This window comes from Embiotoca jacksoni, unplaced genomic scaffold, assembly GCF_022577435.1.
Source record: "Embiotoca jacksoni isolate LCO1_2020_lvr unplaced genomic scaffold, fEmbJac1.0.p SCAF_14, whole genome shotgun sequence".
NCBI classification, from domain to species: domain Eukaryota; kingdom Metazoa; phylum Chordata; class Actinopteri; family Embiotocidae; genus Embiotoca; species Embiotoca jacksoni.
Genome location: NW_027185274.1, coordinates 10,929,008 through 10,947,381, shown reverse-complemented (window position 1 = coordinate 10,947,381; position 18,374 = coordinate 10,929,008). Strand labels below are relative to the sequence as shown.

The following is an 18,374-nucleotide window of genomic DNA, read 5'->3' as shown; positions in this document are numbered from 1 at the left end:
TGAGGGGTGAAGAAGGACTACATTGTTTCAGGAAAAACGGACCCGATTACCCACAACCCCCTGGCTGTCACTGGGTGATGGGGGGGCTTTGTGTGAACCCTTCAAACATACCTTGAAGAGCGCGTGCACACGCACACACACACACACACACACACACACACACACACATTCCTCCAATCTGCAGATAAATGGCAGTCATCATCATTAACCATTATCATGGCGATTACTGCTGTTATATTTGGCAAAATCTACACAGCAAGATGAATGTTAGACACACACACACACACACACACACACACACACACACACACACACACACACACACACACAGGACTACAACCTAATAATTCAGTGGGTTTGCTGGCAAGGTTTGGGAACACAAATTCTTGGAAAAAGTTTGCCCGTTTCAGTTTGGACATGACGCTCCAACTAGATCAGTTACAAAAGCAGTGACTGTGCCTGGTATCACTGGAAACGTTTTGATACTGTTGGTTCTGGTTCAAGTATTTTAATTCAACAACAGTATTCATGCCAGAATGAAGTCCCAAATCATAACAGAGATGATTCTTCTCCCTCACTGTTAGTGGTGACTCTGATAAATAAACTTGCAGGATTATTGATTTCAAAATGTAATGAAGTACACTAGTAATCAGCCGAGGAGAGCACCTCGTATAGCAGCAGTTCCCTGACACCACGTCTACCCATGACCCCCCTCCTCACAGGCTGAGAGCACTCAAAACACGGGACCGTACTGGTTGTTATGTGCTGCGCTATTTCTTTACCAGGTGCAGTGACTTCCTGAAGTCTTTTCTGGTTGCCTGGCAACTTCAGTGACAACAAAACTCTTGGAAATTCCTGCACTGTTCCTGTAAAGAGGCTGGGAGGCAGCCTGGGAGGCAGGTTTTGTTACCTCTGACCACAGCCTGGTTCGCTGTTTCAAGTCTTTATGGTGAGCTGAGCAACTGGAAGCTAAAGCTGAACTTCATATTCAACAGACAGAGATAAGAGCCGCGTTGATCTTCACAGTAAACTCCCAACAAAGAAGCCAATAATCATCATTCCCAAAATCTAAGACTATTCCTTATCTCACAGCTACCAGAATGGGAACCACTGTCTTGTAGGATGTCGATTAGAGATCACAAGCTCTCTTCAACATGCCGTGTTAATCACAAGAGACACATAGATATTAGATACATAGATATTAAGAATCCATCAAGACTTTGTCCATCGTCACAGTGGTTTTCTCTTCACCACATGCAAACAATACAGAGCAACAGCAGATAAATGTGGGGAACCGATATATATGGCGCTGTGACTGACTGTGAAATCGAATGGTTACTTATCGCTTGAAACAAATTGGCTCACTCACTGATTTAGTTCATTTACTCTTCTTCTCTCTCACACACTGATTAATCCCTCCTTTTTTTTCTCTGCCTCCCGTTCAATTACATAAGAGGTGTGGATTACTTAGACCAGTGGTTCCCAACCTGCGGTTCAGGACCACCCAGGGGGGTCACAAACCCAGAAGTACATGTGTTTTTCTTACTTTTTTTTGGATTTTTCTGCTTTAATCTCATCTGCCCTGTAACAATAAGTAATGATTAATAATCTAAATGAAATAAATCTGTCATTGGTTGAATTCACTATGACCGGGTGTTATAAGCAGACATTGCTTCCCTTGAAGGTCACAAGGCAGGCAAAAGTCTGAAGTGGTTGCTGATACTTCTGTGTTTGTATGAGCTTGCTGTAATAAAGACTTGGCAGTAGCCCAGACATCTAGATCTTTATCAAATAGCAAGACATTACAAAGAAGCAAGAAGTGAAGGGAAGAGACAAACTGTGAGACGAGAGGACGAGAGACTCAGGAAAAAAAAAAAAAAAAAGACAAGAGACCGAAGGGAAGAGAGGGGCAGCGACCAGCCTCCTTCATCTTTCTAAAATATTATTTGGCATTAAAGCTGTTGAAACACGCACGCACGGACTCTCGCACACTCACACACTACCCCCATGCTTCTGTTTCCTTCTGTCTCTCTCCCATTCACACTCCAGTACACGCACGACCACGTTTTCTCGGCTGAGGTAAGGTCAACATATTTTCAGGCTGACTCACAGCTTTGTGAAAACTCATCTTGGGACAAAATGTTTTACTTAAGTACAAAGGTTGGCAGCGACCAGAAAAATCAAGCCTCTCACCGCTTACCTATGAGGGAGCAGAGAAGAGGGGCAGTTCAAACACAGATCAATTAAGACTAGAAAGAAAAATAGTGTTCATCAGGGATTTGTATTATATAACCTAAACAACAACAACAAAAATGGACAGTTATTATGTGAGTCACAAATACATATACTGCTGGAGTCAACTTAAAATAGTGACTTCCATGAGTTCCATTTATGTTCAATACATTTTCTAAAATTGGAAAAGTTGTTGAACTCCAGCACCAAGAAAAAAAAATGCTGTGTTCAGCTGCTTAAACCTCCACCCCAACATCCCGACTGTGGATTTAGCAGACTGCGAGGTTGACTCTTGAGGATAAAAAAAGGATGCAGTCGGAGCATTAAAACTCTCAGCTTGTGCAGCAATGAAAAAAAGACTTTACAAGCTCTCTAAGTCTAACCTCAAAGTGTTGGAAATGATCCCAGGATGAAAAGAATACCCACAGAATACGATGTTAACGAAGACACAATGCAGAAACACGCAGCAAATCAAGATGAGTGACCGTGTGCTATTACAGGCCAATAGGCTCCAAGTGAAGGTGTACTGCAGGGCAGTGACCGAGGCCGTGCACATGCTCAGACCAGTCGGTTCAAATGAAGTGATCAAAGCCGGTGTGTCACATTACTTTGATCACAAAACACCTATTTTGCCTGCATGAACTCACCGATTTGGATTTTCCTGGCAATGCGCTGCTGCTTGGAAAGTGTTGCTCTTATCTTATTTTGCTCAAGCATGGCAGCTGTTACCACTAATACTGACAAAGCAATTTATACCAAAGTTACTATATTTACTGCTTAACTTTTTCTCCTAAAGTGGAACCACCTTCTGTGGAGAAATTCAACAACAACCTGCCAGACACAACAAGTTTACGACAACTGGTAAAATCTTTCATGAGATTGGTATATCATCACTATCACTGAACTTGTTTTTACTCGTCCAATTTGAAATCAAACAGTTCAGGGGTCAAATCAAGAAAGATATCAAAGTTAGATATGAATATTGTACTTTCACCAAAGTTATTGTACCAGTCATCTGCTGGTCCTATGAACACATGCTGTGGATGATGCCATAACACCATTAGGGTGCACGAGGATGAAATACCTACGATAGGGGCGATGTCACTGATGAGCTAATACCATGACAGCAGCGTGGAGCTAAACTTACAAGACACGTATAACCTCTTTCAGCAGCCTACAAAGTGCACACATATACACACACCCAAACACACAGACACATACTATGTACATAACATTAAACTTACGTACTTCAAAAATAATAACTGAGTGTTTGACGTAATTCACTGTTTACAGAGAATACCACGACTCGACTAAATCCAGCGGTGCTTCAGGAAAAACATAAAGAAAAGCTTGGCTGAAGACTTTGGGTTCAACAAGGGTCAAACTGAATCCCACACAAACACAAAACACAGACGACCAACACCACCTGTGAGGCATCGTTGGCCTTCGCCGCCGCTCCCGTCTTTCTTTTCCAATCATCTTCCTCCTCTCCCTGCGCCTTAATCCGGGATCCCAGCAGCCACTCTGGAACAGCACTCCGACACTTCCAGCGTCTCCCGTTCCCATTTTCACGAGTGTTTCTCAACTGGCAGCTAGAGCATGATCCAAACCGGCGGACTGATGCCATAAGGCAGACGAAGGACAGGGTGAGAGGAAGATAAGGACAGAAGCAGAGAAGGGACGAAGACTGTTTTTACTGTTTCTATTGTCATGTTTCACTGGGTGACAAAAGACAAGTGAGAGAATAGGACTGGACGGCCGAGTCAGCCCACAGTTAGACCGAGGCCTGGACCCTGTGTACAAGTGTGTGTGTGTGTGTGTGTGTGTGTGTGTGTGTGTGTGTGTGTGTGTGTGCGCGCGCGCGCCTGTGTCCGTGTGTGTGTGCGCGCACGCGCCTGTGTCCGACCACGCTGTAAACTATGCTACACGTTGCACGAGGGACACAGTTGTACTATTGTGTGAGTGACTGAGGAAGACGCAAGAATCAGTCAAGTTCATGGAAACATATGCACATTGACAAAGCCATACTAATACATACATGCATACATATTTAACTGTAAGCCGTCCACACACTCTTGTATGTCTCCATGGCATTTGGCCAGTGTTAATCTTTTACGGGTATCAAAAACTGCTTTGTCTAATAGTGTATTTTTCCCCCCCATGATAAAAATGCTGTAAGCACATTTCAGTGAATTCCCAGACTGATCAACTATATGCACAGCAGTGTGTGTCACACGGTAACCAGCTAACGAGGAGTCAAAGTGAGCTTTGATAATGAATTGTCGTTGGGCAATGAAGGTCAAAAGCTAGACTGAGTGGTTTCTCTTCTTTACTTCTGTGTCCAAAATCACTCCCTCGTTCACACCAAGCGCCACTTAACCATGACGTCCCCCATCGGCTGGTGAACTGCCGTTCTGAAGCTTAGAGTTTGGCATTTTGGCTGTCACCATCTTGTTATTTTGTATCCAGAAGTGAGCCATATTCGGACGAGCTGGGGAGGAGCAAAGTCCCGCCCACCAATACCTTGCCCACCAATAGCAGAAACCTGACTGTTTGCACCACGGGCCTGTCAATCATAGACACCCCCCCCCCCCCCCTGAACATAAAGCTTTTTGAGGTGTAATATCTCATTAATGACGGGATTACTTTCAAATAGACCACAAGAAAACTCATAAGAAGGAGTCACTTTAGCAAATGAGACCATAATGACTCAAGGAAAAGATTTACTGACTTTGCAATTAATGAGAGACGTTGAACGGGAGTCTATGGAGCCAGAGCCTTTTTGGAGCCAACCTCCAGTGGCTCTCGGTGGTATTGCAGTTTAAGGCACACTTAATTCACACTTTCACAACGCACAGTGCAGTTCTCGTGGTTTAGCCTATAATCATCAGCAAAACCGAGGATTTCTGACACACTTATCACAATTTTGCACCATCAGAGAGAGATGTGTTGTGCAGCAGTGACTGAAAAGTAGACAGAAGAAAACCAGCAACACAAACACTTTAAGTTTGTGTAGCTCGCTGGTGAAAAAGGAGTTTCAATTTTTAAGAACTCTCTTTGCCGTTCTTGTAGTAGTCCCACCGGACTGTTGAAATTAAATCCTAAAAGGCAAAACTAATGGATGTAATCTGTGCGTTCTGCTGTACCAGAAGGACCAGCGAGTTGATTTCTGTGTATCTGGAATGGATTTTTGCAGCATGTCAGGAATTTATTTTGATATTTTTACAGTTGCTTTTTTAATAATATTGTTTCATTTTTTGGAGAAATCCATTACCGCCAGCTGTAACATTGACCTTAGGTGATTCCACTTGAGCACATGGCAGCCAGCAGTACAGCCCCGCATTAGGTAAATCATCAGCAAACTGAAGACCGTTATCCTCATGTTGGACATCTTAGTGGCCACATGGACTGCAGATGTATGACTCAGGCAGAAAACTACAGGGAAGCCTTACATGGCATGATTCATACCCAGCCAAAGAAATGCCAAATACATATATATATAGAGCAAACACACAAACAACCTTTAACAGACAGTTGTTAAACCATCAAAGTGGTGTAACAACCAGGTGAAACTGGTACCTGTTATTAACGCCACATACACACTAATACACACTGTAGCACGTAGAAATCTGCATGTGCACACAAAATAAAGCTGAAAGAGCAACTCTGTTAGAAAGTGCTGTTTCAGAGGAGGCTTTCCTTACATAAGCAAACTGCTCTGTAATTACACTGGGTGGATCCGCAGAAACTGAGAGAGGAGAGAGCTAGAAAGAGACAGTCAGGAGGAGAGCGAGTGGGAACAAAGAGGAAAAGAAGACAGAAAAAAAACAAAAAACAAAGAGCCACATGTTCCTGTTTGAACTGTCAGGACTTTACAATGCAGTGAATATGTTAAAAATCATAATCCTAAAAGATTTTCAAAGCGTATCGTAACTGTCACAAACCGAGAGCAAGGACATCCAGATCTGTTTTCCCACAGATGTTTTGTTTTCCCCACTGTGAGAAACCAGATGGAGCCTCATGTTGGGATTTGTTTGGAGTGACACTACATGTTAGCTGAGTTTGTGTTTTTATTTCTCACGAGCATCTTGGTTATTCATACACTTGCTAATCCGAGGATTTTAACCTCTTTGAGTGTTTCCATTGGAAGCTAAGAATGGACAACATTTAAATTCTTAAAATCAAAGTCGAGATTGGACGCGTTTAATCCCACTTAAAATAAGAAGTGATGCTCAGCATTAAAGGAATAGCTTGAAAATACACATCATTTCTTTCTTGCTGTCATGTATGTATGTCAAGTATGAAGCTACAGTCAACAGGCAGCTTAACTTGGCACAAAAACTGGAAACTGAAGTAAACAACTACCCCGGCTGTGTTGCAAAAGTAACCAAGGCTACATCCACAGGAATACATTTCCATTTTAGTGATATCAGTCATATCTTTCACTCATGGGGTGTTTTCCCTCCGTGATTATCCGCACTCCTAGGACTTTAACTCCATAAGAACAAACACCAAAGCAAACATTGGGGAACCAGCTAAGACCAGAAGTTATTTTTGCCTTTTTTTTAATGTGAAATTATTGTTACATTCAAACAACTCAACAGCGAAGATCGACACAGATGATCCTTCATAAGCTTCATAAGCTTTTACAGACAGTTTTCAGCCTCCACCCTCAAAAGGTCAAAAGTCAAAATGTCTATCACCAGGGACACCCTCCATGTCGTTGATGCCACAGACATCCGCAGTGCAGCCTTTTGAATTTCTGAGTCATCCCTCTCATCTGCTGAGTCTTTAGGTCACTCCACCAGAACAAACCGTACCCTCATGCTTTCATCCCTGCGTTACTGTTTTTTATCCTCTCAGCAGCCCTCACTTTTAACACCTCACTTAACCTCTGCTGACCTTTGCGTGTTAAAAAAAACAACCCCTTGAGCCCACGCAATATCCTCCATGTCTGTTTGTGACGTGTCCTTTGACTTTACTTTTAAGTCTGCTTTCAAAGACAGTTGCTTCCTCTCAATTGATCGCAGAATAAAAGGTTAGATGCCGCATTTAAAACCACAGTCCTGTTTTTGACTGCGTAACAGAGCGAAAGAGTGTCAGAAAAGGCAATGAATTCACATGTCAGTGTATGTTTTTTGAGCTGTTGTTTTCTGTCACGAGTACTTTCACACAATGCAAATATTACACGACAAAAAAAAAGTTCCTTTTGAATCTATTCCAACCTTTTTTTTTTTTTTTTTTTTTTTTTTTTTACGTGTTGCAACTGTCGCAAATTTGCATCGCTGCCAGTATGCAGAGTGTGAACATTTTTGATATTCAGTGTGAAGGCTTTTAGAGTCAAAACTAAAAGATGGTTTTAGTGGTTTAGTATCACTTGATGTGAAATCTTTAAGCCAACAGCAGACCAGTTTGCTGCTCCGACACTTGTGCATCTTCACCTTCACTCTTCCTCTGTAATACGACTGCATCAGCGGAGGACCGGGGACTGCAGCAATGGGAGTAAGATAAAAAAGATCGGGCCAAGGGAAAGTATTCGATTCCATGTGGGTGGCCTGATAAAACAAAGTCAGTCATAAATCTGGAGTTATAAACACTGTGCTTTTAGACCTCAAGTTGAAGACTTATGCAACAAGAGTAGAAGGGAAGATGGGCCACATTCCTGCTGCCTGCTTAAGGGAAAACGACTTAAACGGTAGGGCAAATATACACACACACACACACACACACACACACACACACACACACACACACACACACACACACACACACACAAATCAAGAAGAATCATTATGCCTCACGGAGGAATAAACAATGCGTGTACCTTATTTGACCTTTTCAGCAGAACGACAGACACGTGTTTCAGTGCTACTGTACAGCACTATTTGCGTGAAACTGCCTGTTCAGCTGCTGCGAAGATGCTGTTCTGTACATGAGAAGTGTTCATTTTACACCGACTGGGCAAACTGTGGTTACCTATTGAACACACACTTGACAAATCAGTGCACAAAAAGATGAACGGAGACGATCGTCCGTTTTGTTTCCTTGGAGCTTTGTTCGAGTTGGGGCGATAACGCCATATGTTCAATACGTACCTCATATATTTATCATACAATTGATGTCTTACACGAGTCCTAGTGAATATCATTAAGCATTTTGTTCAAGGTCAGTCCCAAGTTGAGGAACACATACATTTACATAAACTCTAAGGAAACGATAATGTTGTTGTACATTTAGGTATATTTGACCTTCCTCTTGTTCTACTATGGATCAGCCTTTTTCTACCTCTCCTTCCCTCACTGCCCCTCTCTCTCCGACATGGTTTCATTCTTCAGCTCTCTTCTATTTTGATCTGGAACTGGGTTTTTTTAGCCAGCGAGCTTCCTTTCAACTCTCCTTTTTTTTTTTTTTTTTTTTTTTTAAGTCTGTCTTTTCTTTCTCTCGGTCTACCTGACATTTGGCTTCGCTGGCTTACAACAAGACAAACGTTATGACCTCACTTCACTGCAATGTTCCAGAGACACACTGAGAGACAGCAAAGGGAAGAATGAGATAACAACATGAGCAGGAACGTTGGGGAATTAGTATAAAAGACACAAATAGAGATGAAAGTATGAAGTAAAAATTAAACATACTGATGGAGCATTAAAGACATGCAAAGAACAGACTTTGACTGTTAAAACATCCGGATGAGGGGAGGCGACGGGGGGGATTCGAGAAGATAAAAAAAAAAAAAATTTAAAATTTAAAAAAGGCACAGAGGAAAACAGAAGAAAATTAATTGAGAAGCAAAGTAAAGGTGAAATTAATGGGAGGGTTTGAAGTCAGAAAACTGCACCGTGGGTGAAATGAGCCGTACTCCATGTTTCCAGAAAAGGAAACAAGCGCCTAGTCTCTCACACCGTCTTCTCCACCCTCCCTCCCCCCTTTACTCTCAAAACTTGTCTGTGGTCCATTTTAGTTTGGCACAGTTGCTTTTACATTCAGTCCAAATCCCACAGGCAGTCACAATGCACCCCGAGCTGCAGGGCGCTGCTCTAAACACAGTCTGTTGGCAAAAGTCTGGGCTCCAAACGTCTGAACAAGGCATTGATATATTCCAGACTAACAATGTGCACAGGCTCACACATACACAGCAAGAGGAAGAGAGAGGAGGCAAGTTTATAATACACACACACACACACACACACACACACACACACACACACACACACACACACACACACATGCAAGTCACACACTCAACACAATGACGCGCCCGTACACACACACACGCCAGCCGGCAGTGCTGGATATCATCAAACCCTTCAGTTACCACAACAACTTCCCATTTCCCTAAACCCATTTCCTGCTTAGTGAGCTCACTCGCCAGCTACTGCTGCTGTCACTAGGGCAACGAGGGACGGACAATGGGCGTGAGAGTTGAACAATCAACAACTAATGAGGAACAGAGCGATAGATGTAAACAATATTAGTGAGCAGCAAAGCAGCTTTGTCAAAAGGATGCCAGAGTAATGGAGCGACAGACGAAACAAGTTAATTGTTTGTTTTTGGCGAATAAAAAAAATACAAGGTTCATATTATCGAAACACACACACAGTGACAAATCAACAGCAACCACAGGCGCCGTTTGGCCTCCGTACCGATCACAGTGAGCGCAGGGCTGCAGAACAGCCACTGCAATCAAACAACAGCCGTGACATAATGAAGCAGAAGCCCTGGATGCTGCTTCTGCAGCTATGACGCGATGCTAAGTGAGGTGTCTTATATGCTGTAAGTTAATATAAAAGTTGGTTCACCCAGTGGTTGTCTAAAAAAAAAAAAGCATGCACACATTCACAATTTGTCTTTTTTAAATCTATGGTGTATGTTATACACGCTAAGTGAATGTGTATTTAGTGCATTTATTATCTTGTTTGTTCTTAAGATAGTTTTGTTCTTTCTGTCCTGGAGCAGACGAGAGTGAGCGTCGCGTCACAATTTTTCTGTGGGGATTAATAAAGTATTTCTGATTCGGATTTATTTATAGTCTGTGCAGTGTTCTGTACATTGTCACAGCCCTATCACTTAGTATTAGTAAGATATGCACACACACACACACACACACACACACACACACACACACACAGAGAGCCTGTGTTTGGGTGAAATGTTTATTGTATCCCCTCTCGATGAATCTTAAGAGTTGTAAATCTGGCAGAGACAATCGATACTGAATGAAACAACTGCAGCGGGCCTCGGCCCATACCTTAATGCCCTTTGTCTGAGATTTGTTTAATCAAACTAATAACATCCTCTTGTGTTTGTTTAAAACTGCTCAGCCTTTAATGGCCTGCGTATCGTAGCCCTGCTCGCAAAAGCATTCGGAAACTAAACCGCACCAGTCCTGGTTCGCAGCACTTCATAAAAGCACTGATACACAAGTGCATCGGGTGGAGCTGCGAAACCATAAGAGCAAGCCAACAGCATCCGACAACACGATGGGCTGTTTCAAGACATATTGTATTACAACTGTTTTTCAACATTACACTATATTATGTATACGTCACGTTACTTTCTTCTTTACGCAACAAAGAAACCTCTAACTGCACAACGTACAAAGTCCAAATGTGTGTCGTACTGGGTGTGGTGTTCATGCTGTAAAAGCTTCTTTTCTGTAGCAGCTAACAATGACGCAGAGACATGTAAGAGTTTAGTGAAGCAAACAACCACGTGAAGCTGAATCATCCGAACTCGTAGACGTCATGCAACAACAAAACACGCACCGGTACAGACAGTAAAAAAAAAAAAAAAAAAAAAAAAAAAAAAAAATGTGAACTCACCACTCTGGGCTTGGTCCTCTGTGGAGAAGGAACGGACGCGGTCTCCTCTGTACCCTTCTTCTGAGGTCCAGCTTCTGTAAGTCCACTGGCGCTGGTCTCGCCGGGCCCCTCTGAAACTGACCCTGAGCTTGGAGCTCCATCCCTGGCCGCTGGAAGAGGCCCCGTGACCTCAGTGTCCCGCTCAGAGGTGCTCAGTTCAAGAATATATTTCTGTGTCACGTCCTCCAGAGACGGGGCTTCATCTCCTGGAGGCTTACTCGAGGTTGGAGGTTCGGCAGTGGGCCGACCAGCGTGGCGGTCTGCCTCCTTCAGGGGCTGGAGTTGTGGAGGTGGGGAGATGGGGATGAAGGCGGTGGGTTCACTGGCATGGCGGACGTGTTTGGGTATAGTTTTGGATGGCGGTTGCGTTGGGGGAGGAGGAGAGGCGAGCTTGGTTTGGCTGCTCTGATCCTCCTGCTCCTCTGAAACCAGCTCCGAGGGCTCAAACGGGTCCTCGTGAGGGATAAACGCCAGCCTGTTTGGACGCTTTCTAGTGGGCCGGCGAATCATTCTCGGGGACAGAACCTCAGCTAGCTTGAGGTCAAAGTTAAACCTCTGCACCTCTTCCTCTTCCCCTTGGTCTATTACATCATCCTCTTCATCTTCACGGTGATCAGAGTGAGGGGTGCCTTCTGACTGGGAACGAGCCATCTTGACTTTATTACTGCTGTTTGCATGGTGATGCAGCTGTGTCGGCAATGTGTGTTTAGGCTTAGCTTCTGGTTCCCACAGCTCCTCTCTCTGCTCGCTCAGGATTGGCTCGCTGCTGGAAGGTGGAATCTGGCCAGGTTGATCCGGCTCACTGATTGGTTGAGAGCTGCTAGTCTGACCTTTGAACTGAGGGTCATTCTGGGAAAGAAGAGGGGCATCGCTACGGCGACTGGGGTCGCTGAATGACTTCTTCTTGGGGGCTTTGCCATTGCTGTGGTCATCCGTCATCAGTCTGTCCATTGCACCCGGCTCTGCTACGATGTTCCTGATCACCCCGCTGTAGTCATCGCGGAGTCCGCCGTCACTGTATACCGACAAGTCACTGGCTACACTGCCCTTGTATTCTGACAGTGTGGCAGCGGCGGACATCTCTGGAGCTCCTCCTCCTCCTCCTCCTCCCCCTCCTCCTCCTCCTTTGACAGACAGGGATCCTAACAGGTTGCTATCTACCGAAGAAAAATTGCTGTTCCCTTCTTCTGACACAGAACAGCGGCGCTGAGGCATGGGGTCACTGAGAGAGCGGTAAACTGTGGACTCCCCATTTCCTACGGCTGCCATCGTCGACTCTGCATTACTGCCATTGCTGGAATCCGAGCCGGTGTTGTTGTTACCAGAAGGGGAGAACTTGCGCCTTCGACGGACTGCACTCGGAGTTGCAGGCGCTTCACATCCTCCTCCTCCTCCTCCGGCGATGGCCGCTGCCATCCCCTGCAACACAGCACTGTTGGCGTGGATCCCCTCAGCGGCAGAGTTGTTGATACCAGCAGTCGAGCTCAGCTCCACGATGAGGCTGTCGCTCTCAGCCATACAGGCAGGAAGAGGCAAGGAGCGAGGTGCGCCGGCTTCATTCAAACAATTTGTGCAACTCAAGCTGTTCTCCGTCATCTTTTCTCCCTCCTGCTTCAAGCCTCCCACCTCGTGGAGAGCCGACTGCTTCCATACAGTGACGGGCTGCCCGAGCACATCTCGAGCTATTCTTGGCCCTAAATTAACCCCCGCTGAGCCCAGGAACGACCTCTCCGAGAGGTCACCGGGGCCCGTCTCTGGCTCCGTCACAATGCCTTCATCTGTCAAACTCGACTCGTGGCCTGAAAGTTCGTCCACAGAGCGGTCGTAGAACATGCTTTCCTCCGAATCCCCCTTCAGCAAGGCTCTCTCTGGCTCTCTGCTTTGTCTCCTTGACTTCTCCCAGTACTCTGTGCCCCTGCTGTTTAGCTTCTCCAACTGCATACTTTGTCCATCCCTCTCGCTCCTCTCCCTCTCCCCGATCTCTCTCTCCCTCTCATGTTTATCCCCGTCTTTTGTGTTCTCAAGCTCAGCCTCTTGATCTATCCTTGCTTCAGCCTCGACGCTCCCTCTCGCTTTCTCCTTCTCCTTATTCGTTTTCTCGACCGGTAAGCGCTCATCCCCCAGTTTATCGTCAGCTCTTCTTAAATCGACATCATCCTCATCATCATCATCATCCTCCCTCGTACTCATCTGGCAGATATCTCGAATGACCTGCCGGGCTTCCTGCACGTACCTCTCCTGCAAAGGAGCTGGCATCACTTCATCATCGTCGTCGAATCCGTAATCCCTCGTTCTTTGTCCCCTCCCAACCCTGAAATCCCCGCCATCGCTTTCCACTTCCCTGTCCGACAGCAACACCCTCCCTCCGGCCCGCTCGCCATCCAAGTCAAGCCGCTGCTCGGAGGAGCTCCTGTTTGTGGTGCCGCCCGTCAAGCAGCACCTCACGGCTGTTGTAGGTTTGTCTGAATAAGTGAAGGACTTCGCCCGCCGCAGAGTGGCAGTTAGGTCTTTCAGTGACGGGCGACGACCAGAAGGTAGAAGAGTCCCGCCGCGAGTCCCCGAGCCCGTCCGGCACACCGGCGACCCCTCCGCAGCCCCGGATCGGTCCCCTCCACTTGTTTTCCGGACCTTGAGCTCTGACAGGTCGGACTTGAGAAAGCTCAAGAGTGTCATAGTTTCTGAGGCGATATCAGGGTTGGACATGGATATCTGGTTTTTATCATTTACCATGCCCCCTTCTGCTGTTTTCCTTAATGTCTCAACACTTCTGACCCCTGAAGATCCCACACCTTCTCTGGTAAGTACACCGGGTGAGGGGGTTGCTGTCGGCACAATCTTTGGGCGCGCGCGCGCGGGGCCGTGGCAGAAGTTATCCCCGTGGCTGAAGCTTGGGGAGCGGTACATGGTAAAATTGCCATGGTAGGTTTTACTCAGCATGGATGAGGACGCTGCCCTGCCGGTGCTACCTTCTGCTCCGCCAGCATTAAAAAACACATTTGCTGCACGGCCGGCGCAGCTCGCCTGGTCCTCCTCTTTCAGCGTCTCGGTGCTCGAGTATCGGCTGCTGCAGCGCGACTCGCCGGGACTGGAAACAAATGGAGGTATGTTGACCTTCGACACTCGCGACACGCCAGGAAGCGTCGTGGACGTGGCGTGGGAGGAGATGCGCTCCCACTGCTGCACCCTGGCTCTGTTACTGTGACGGCTGGGCTCTCTTGCCGGGTGACTTCGAGGTGCTGTCCCCGCAAAGTCTCCTCCTGGGTTTTGCTGGTGGTGCCTCTCTAAGCGCTCCATGGTCAAGGCCGGGTCACTGTCACTGTCTTCTGATTCGCCGTCATGATCGTTGTAATCATCACGGCCCGTTGCCAGAGCGGCCCCGCCGACCTTCTTCTTCTTTCTCAGCGAGCGGCGGCGGACTGCCTCCCGACAGTGGGGGCCTAATGAACCAGGACTGTCCTCCTCACTGCCTGAAGACCTGCCAATGCCCTTAGCCCCCCACCAGCCATTTTTAATGCGGGATAAATGGCTGCCTCCTCGCTCTGTGGCACCCCTCTCTCCTCCTCTGCAGGAGATGGAAGGAGAGGGGCCAGAGGGAGCACTCCAACCTCCCCCTCTTCTTCTCCTGTTGTGCCCCTCCTCTTCGTCTCCAGAGCTAAACCTCCAGCGGGAGCTGAGGGGAGAAACAACCCTTGCTGGGGCTCTTGGTTCAGTGGAGGGAGCTACAGTAGAGGAGGAGGAGGTAATGGCTTTATCTGGAGCTGGAGCAGGGGAGGGGGGGAAGGAGGTGGGGGCTGGTGCTCTGGAGGAGCTATGCGAGGAATGTAAACTATCCCTGGGCAGCCCGACCCCCTGTCTATCCCTTCTCTCCCTGGCTGTCGGCTGCTGAAGAGAGGAGGAGCAGGAGGAGGTGTCTCGGCTCCCAGATCGACTCCGAGACGAAGTAGCAGGAGGTTGAAGGTCAGGGTTGGGGTCAGATGTCAATCCTGTAGTCCTGGGGGTCTTGCTGGCTGCCTCTGCCTCAGTGCTGGGACTATGAGATCTGTATGGAGACGAGTTAATCCGACTACCCCCAGACCGACTACGACTGCTACTGCCAGACACTTTGTTATCTTGACTGGGTGTCTCTACGTCTGCCGCCTCCTCATCGTTTGAGTACTGATGGTGGTCAGCTTTGGAATAAAAGTCCATACCAAAACAAACAGTCTCTCTAGCACCACGGCATTCTCTGCTTTGTTCTCCACCTATGCATGTGTCGTGCAAAAACAGGCTACTGGCTTCAATAGCAGAGCTGCAAGGTGACAATTTGTCACCTCTCTCATTAATCTCAATGGCGCTGAGCTCATGGAGAGGGCCTCTGCCAGCTGCTTTTACATTCTCACACGGGTCAGTCCTTTGCTGCTGCTGCTGCTGCGAGGCTTTGCTTTGTCTCTCGTCAAAAAGTTGTCTAATTTTGGTAACACTGGGCCACTTGTCCGAGTTCGGGGGAATAAAGTCACCGTGGTGTGTGGGGAGATAACTTCTGTGAGATTTACAGGGTGGAGGAGCCCCTCTACTACTAACATCCTCCTCCTCGTCTGTAGTCAAACTCTTCCCGAGATCAGAGGGACGTGCATTGATCTGCGAGTAATCTCTCTTACCAGAGTTGCTGCCGCTGTCGGTTGAAAAACGTGTAAAAATCCGCTTGTCGCTTTTCCTCTCGGAGTCCGAGCCTGACACAGAGTCGGTGCCGGAGTGAAACTTCTGCACTTTGTTGTCTGAAAGACACTCCGCGGCAGCGGTGTCGCTATCCTGGAAATATCCGCCACCGCTGTCCTCGTGAAAAGAGTTAGTAGACGGAGACCTGTCTCTCCTGGAGCTTCCTCGGGCCCGGGGAAGAGTGCTGCTCCCCCGCGTCACTGCTGCAGCGTCTGCCGGTGAGGCTCTGCGAGTCCTGGCGGAGCCGCTGCTGAACTTCTCAGTAAGCTGGCGGATGGATGGAGAAATAGAGGAGAGAGGAGTGGAGGAGCCTCTCTTTGGCTCTGCGGTCGGGAGGCCGGCGGTGGCGGCGGCGGCGGTGGTGGTGGCAGAGATTTTGGAAACTTTTCTTGACACACTGACATTACGCGTCGCCAAGGGCTGTTCTACTTTGCTGGGCTCCGGGGGAAGGGCGACGCCAGCTGCCTCCAAATGCTCCGATTTGCGCTGCTGGTCTTCAATCCTGCTGGCGCCCCAAGACCCCAACTTTTTGTAAGAGACGCTGCGATACACGGCCGCGTTCTTCCTCTCTCTTTCTGCCATTGTTCATGTCTCTCTTTGTTACAGTTCACGCACACATGTCGACTCCACGGCTCTTACACATCCAAGCACTTGTTTGAGTTGTGGTCCATTTTTTTTCCCCCTTGCAGCCTTACGGCAAGAAAAGCCCAACGGCAAACTTTCTTCTTTTTTTTTTTTCTTTTTTTTTTTTTTTTTTAAATTGTTGGCAAAGCTTCAAACTGCTCTGCAACTGAGGTAAAATAAGAGAGAAACTGCGGTGAGCAAGTAGCTGCCCTCCTTATCAAAACTTACATGTTGTCGATTCCCGAAACCGCATCCGTGCAAGAAGGAAGTTTTTTTTTTTTTTGGGGGGGGGGGGGGGGGGGTGGTGGTGGTAGGGGGCAAAACGTTCCCAAACTCCTCACAAACACAACTTTTCCATTGTCATCCGTTACTTTTTCTAAAACGTGTCTCCATCGCCAGGTCAGCGCGCCTGCACGGGCCCAACGCATCACTCCCTGCTAATTCCCAAACTGTTTGTTGGATTCCTTATTTTGGCATGATTTGCTTTTCCGTGACTTGTGTTGTGTGTTTTTTTTTTGCATGTTAATGCCTGAGATAGGGCAGTGGGGGTGGGGGGGTGGGCGGGACTTAGGGGAGGAGGAGGGGGTGTAGGGGCTGTCATAGCCCCCTCGGGGATTGAGAGGAAAAGCTTTTTCTTTTTTGATGGGAGAGGGGAGATACTGCGGAATTACTCCCGTGTAATTATAGCTCTTTCCCTTGCGAAAAAAAAAGACAGGAGCACTTTCAGGAGTTTCAAACAAAGAACAACAACAAAAAGAAAAAGTCACATTTTTAAAACCATATTTAGGGCCTGTTGTCTTCATTTTAAACACGTTAATATCTCTAGGAAGAACGTCATTACAAAACAGCACCCGTTTCCGTGATGGGTGTTTTACAGTATTTCTGTGTTTAGAGTTGAAGACGCACAGGAAGCCGGAGACTGGTATATTTTGTTGACTCCGATGGTAGCTGCACACTCAGCAAGAGCTCCAGCTCAGTGTGGTATGATGTGTTTGGTGAATTCGTGTGTCAGCATTCATTCACGGGGAGGTTGGAGGGGGGGGGGGGGAGTAAAGATAAAAGTTTTCACTCCCACACAATAACCCCTCTGTGGCGCTTCCCATGTGGCTGTCTGGTTAACAGGTCCTTTTGTTCCTTAAGGGGAGGGGAGGAGGAGGAGGAGGAGGGGGGGGGGTTCTGTGTTTAATTTCCTTCAGGGAGGAGGTAGAAGCTGTCTGCAGCGCCCTCCACAGGCTGACCTTGTACAACGTCGGGTCACCAGGTGGGAAGGTAAGTGAACAGACAAGGGGAAAAACGACTTTCTGCAGCATTTGGTTCGGACGCCACATTTCATGAAGTCTTTTGACATCACTGCTGTTGAATTAAACCAGCAACCTTTTTTAACCATTTAACCGTGCTGCTCCATTCCGGCAACTGCTGTCTGTTTTTTTTTAAAGTTTATCTTCATTCACGTCGAACCCTCAGATTGAAACACTCATTCGACTTTTGCTCGGTCTGTACTAGACCGGCTGGAAAAGTTCACCTGCGTAGAGAAAGTCACGCGTTAAAAATGTGAGGAAAGGGGGAAAAAAAAAAAGAGGAAGCAACACAATCTCGCAGACATTATTCTTGTTTTATTACATATACAATGTAAACATACAAAAGTTATGTTGCTCGCATGTTGTTGTTGTTTTTTTGGGGGGGAATGGTTTTCAGTTAGTTTTACATGATGACAACATCCAAAACATTTTCACAGGAAACTAAGAGAAGCTGCACAGTCAAATAAAAGAAATACAAAAAAAAAAAACTAAACGTTACTTTTTTGTTTTGTTTTGTTAAATCGATTACAAATATGTAACAAAAATAAAAACTCCATCTTTGATATTAATTTGTGATACAGTGTTTTACAAAAATAAGAATTTGTTTTAAATACATAATACTGACTGACAAAAAATATGCTGGCACAGCACACAGGCATCTGGA

The 18,374-nt window shown here is 46.6% G+C and overlaps 1 protein-coding gene across 1 annotated transcript in view; it reads right to left on the bottom strand.

Annotated features, from left to right (window-relative positions):
• LOC138197246 (rho guanine nucleotide exchange factor 17-like) overlaps positions 1 to 17,015 on the bottom strand; it is a 69,327-nt gene extending 52,312 nt beyond the window's left edge. The window contains exon 1 of the mRNA XM_069147929.1: positions 11,055 to 17,015. Coding sequence (XP_069004030.1) covers positions 11,055 to 16,370 — 5,316 coding nt within the window. The 5' untranslated portion in view covers positions 16,371 to 17,015. The remainder of the gene's footprint in view (positions 1 to 11,054) is intronic.
• Positions 17,016 to 18,374: the final 1,359 nt, after the last annotated feature.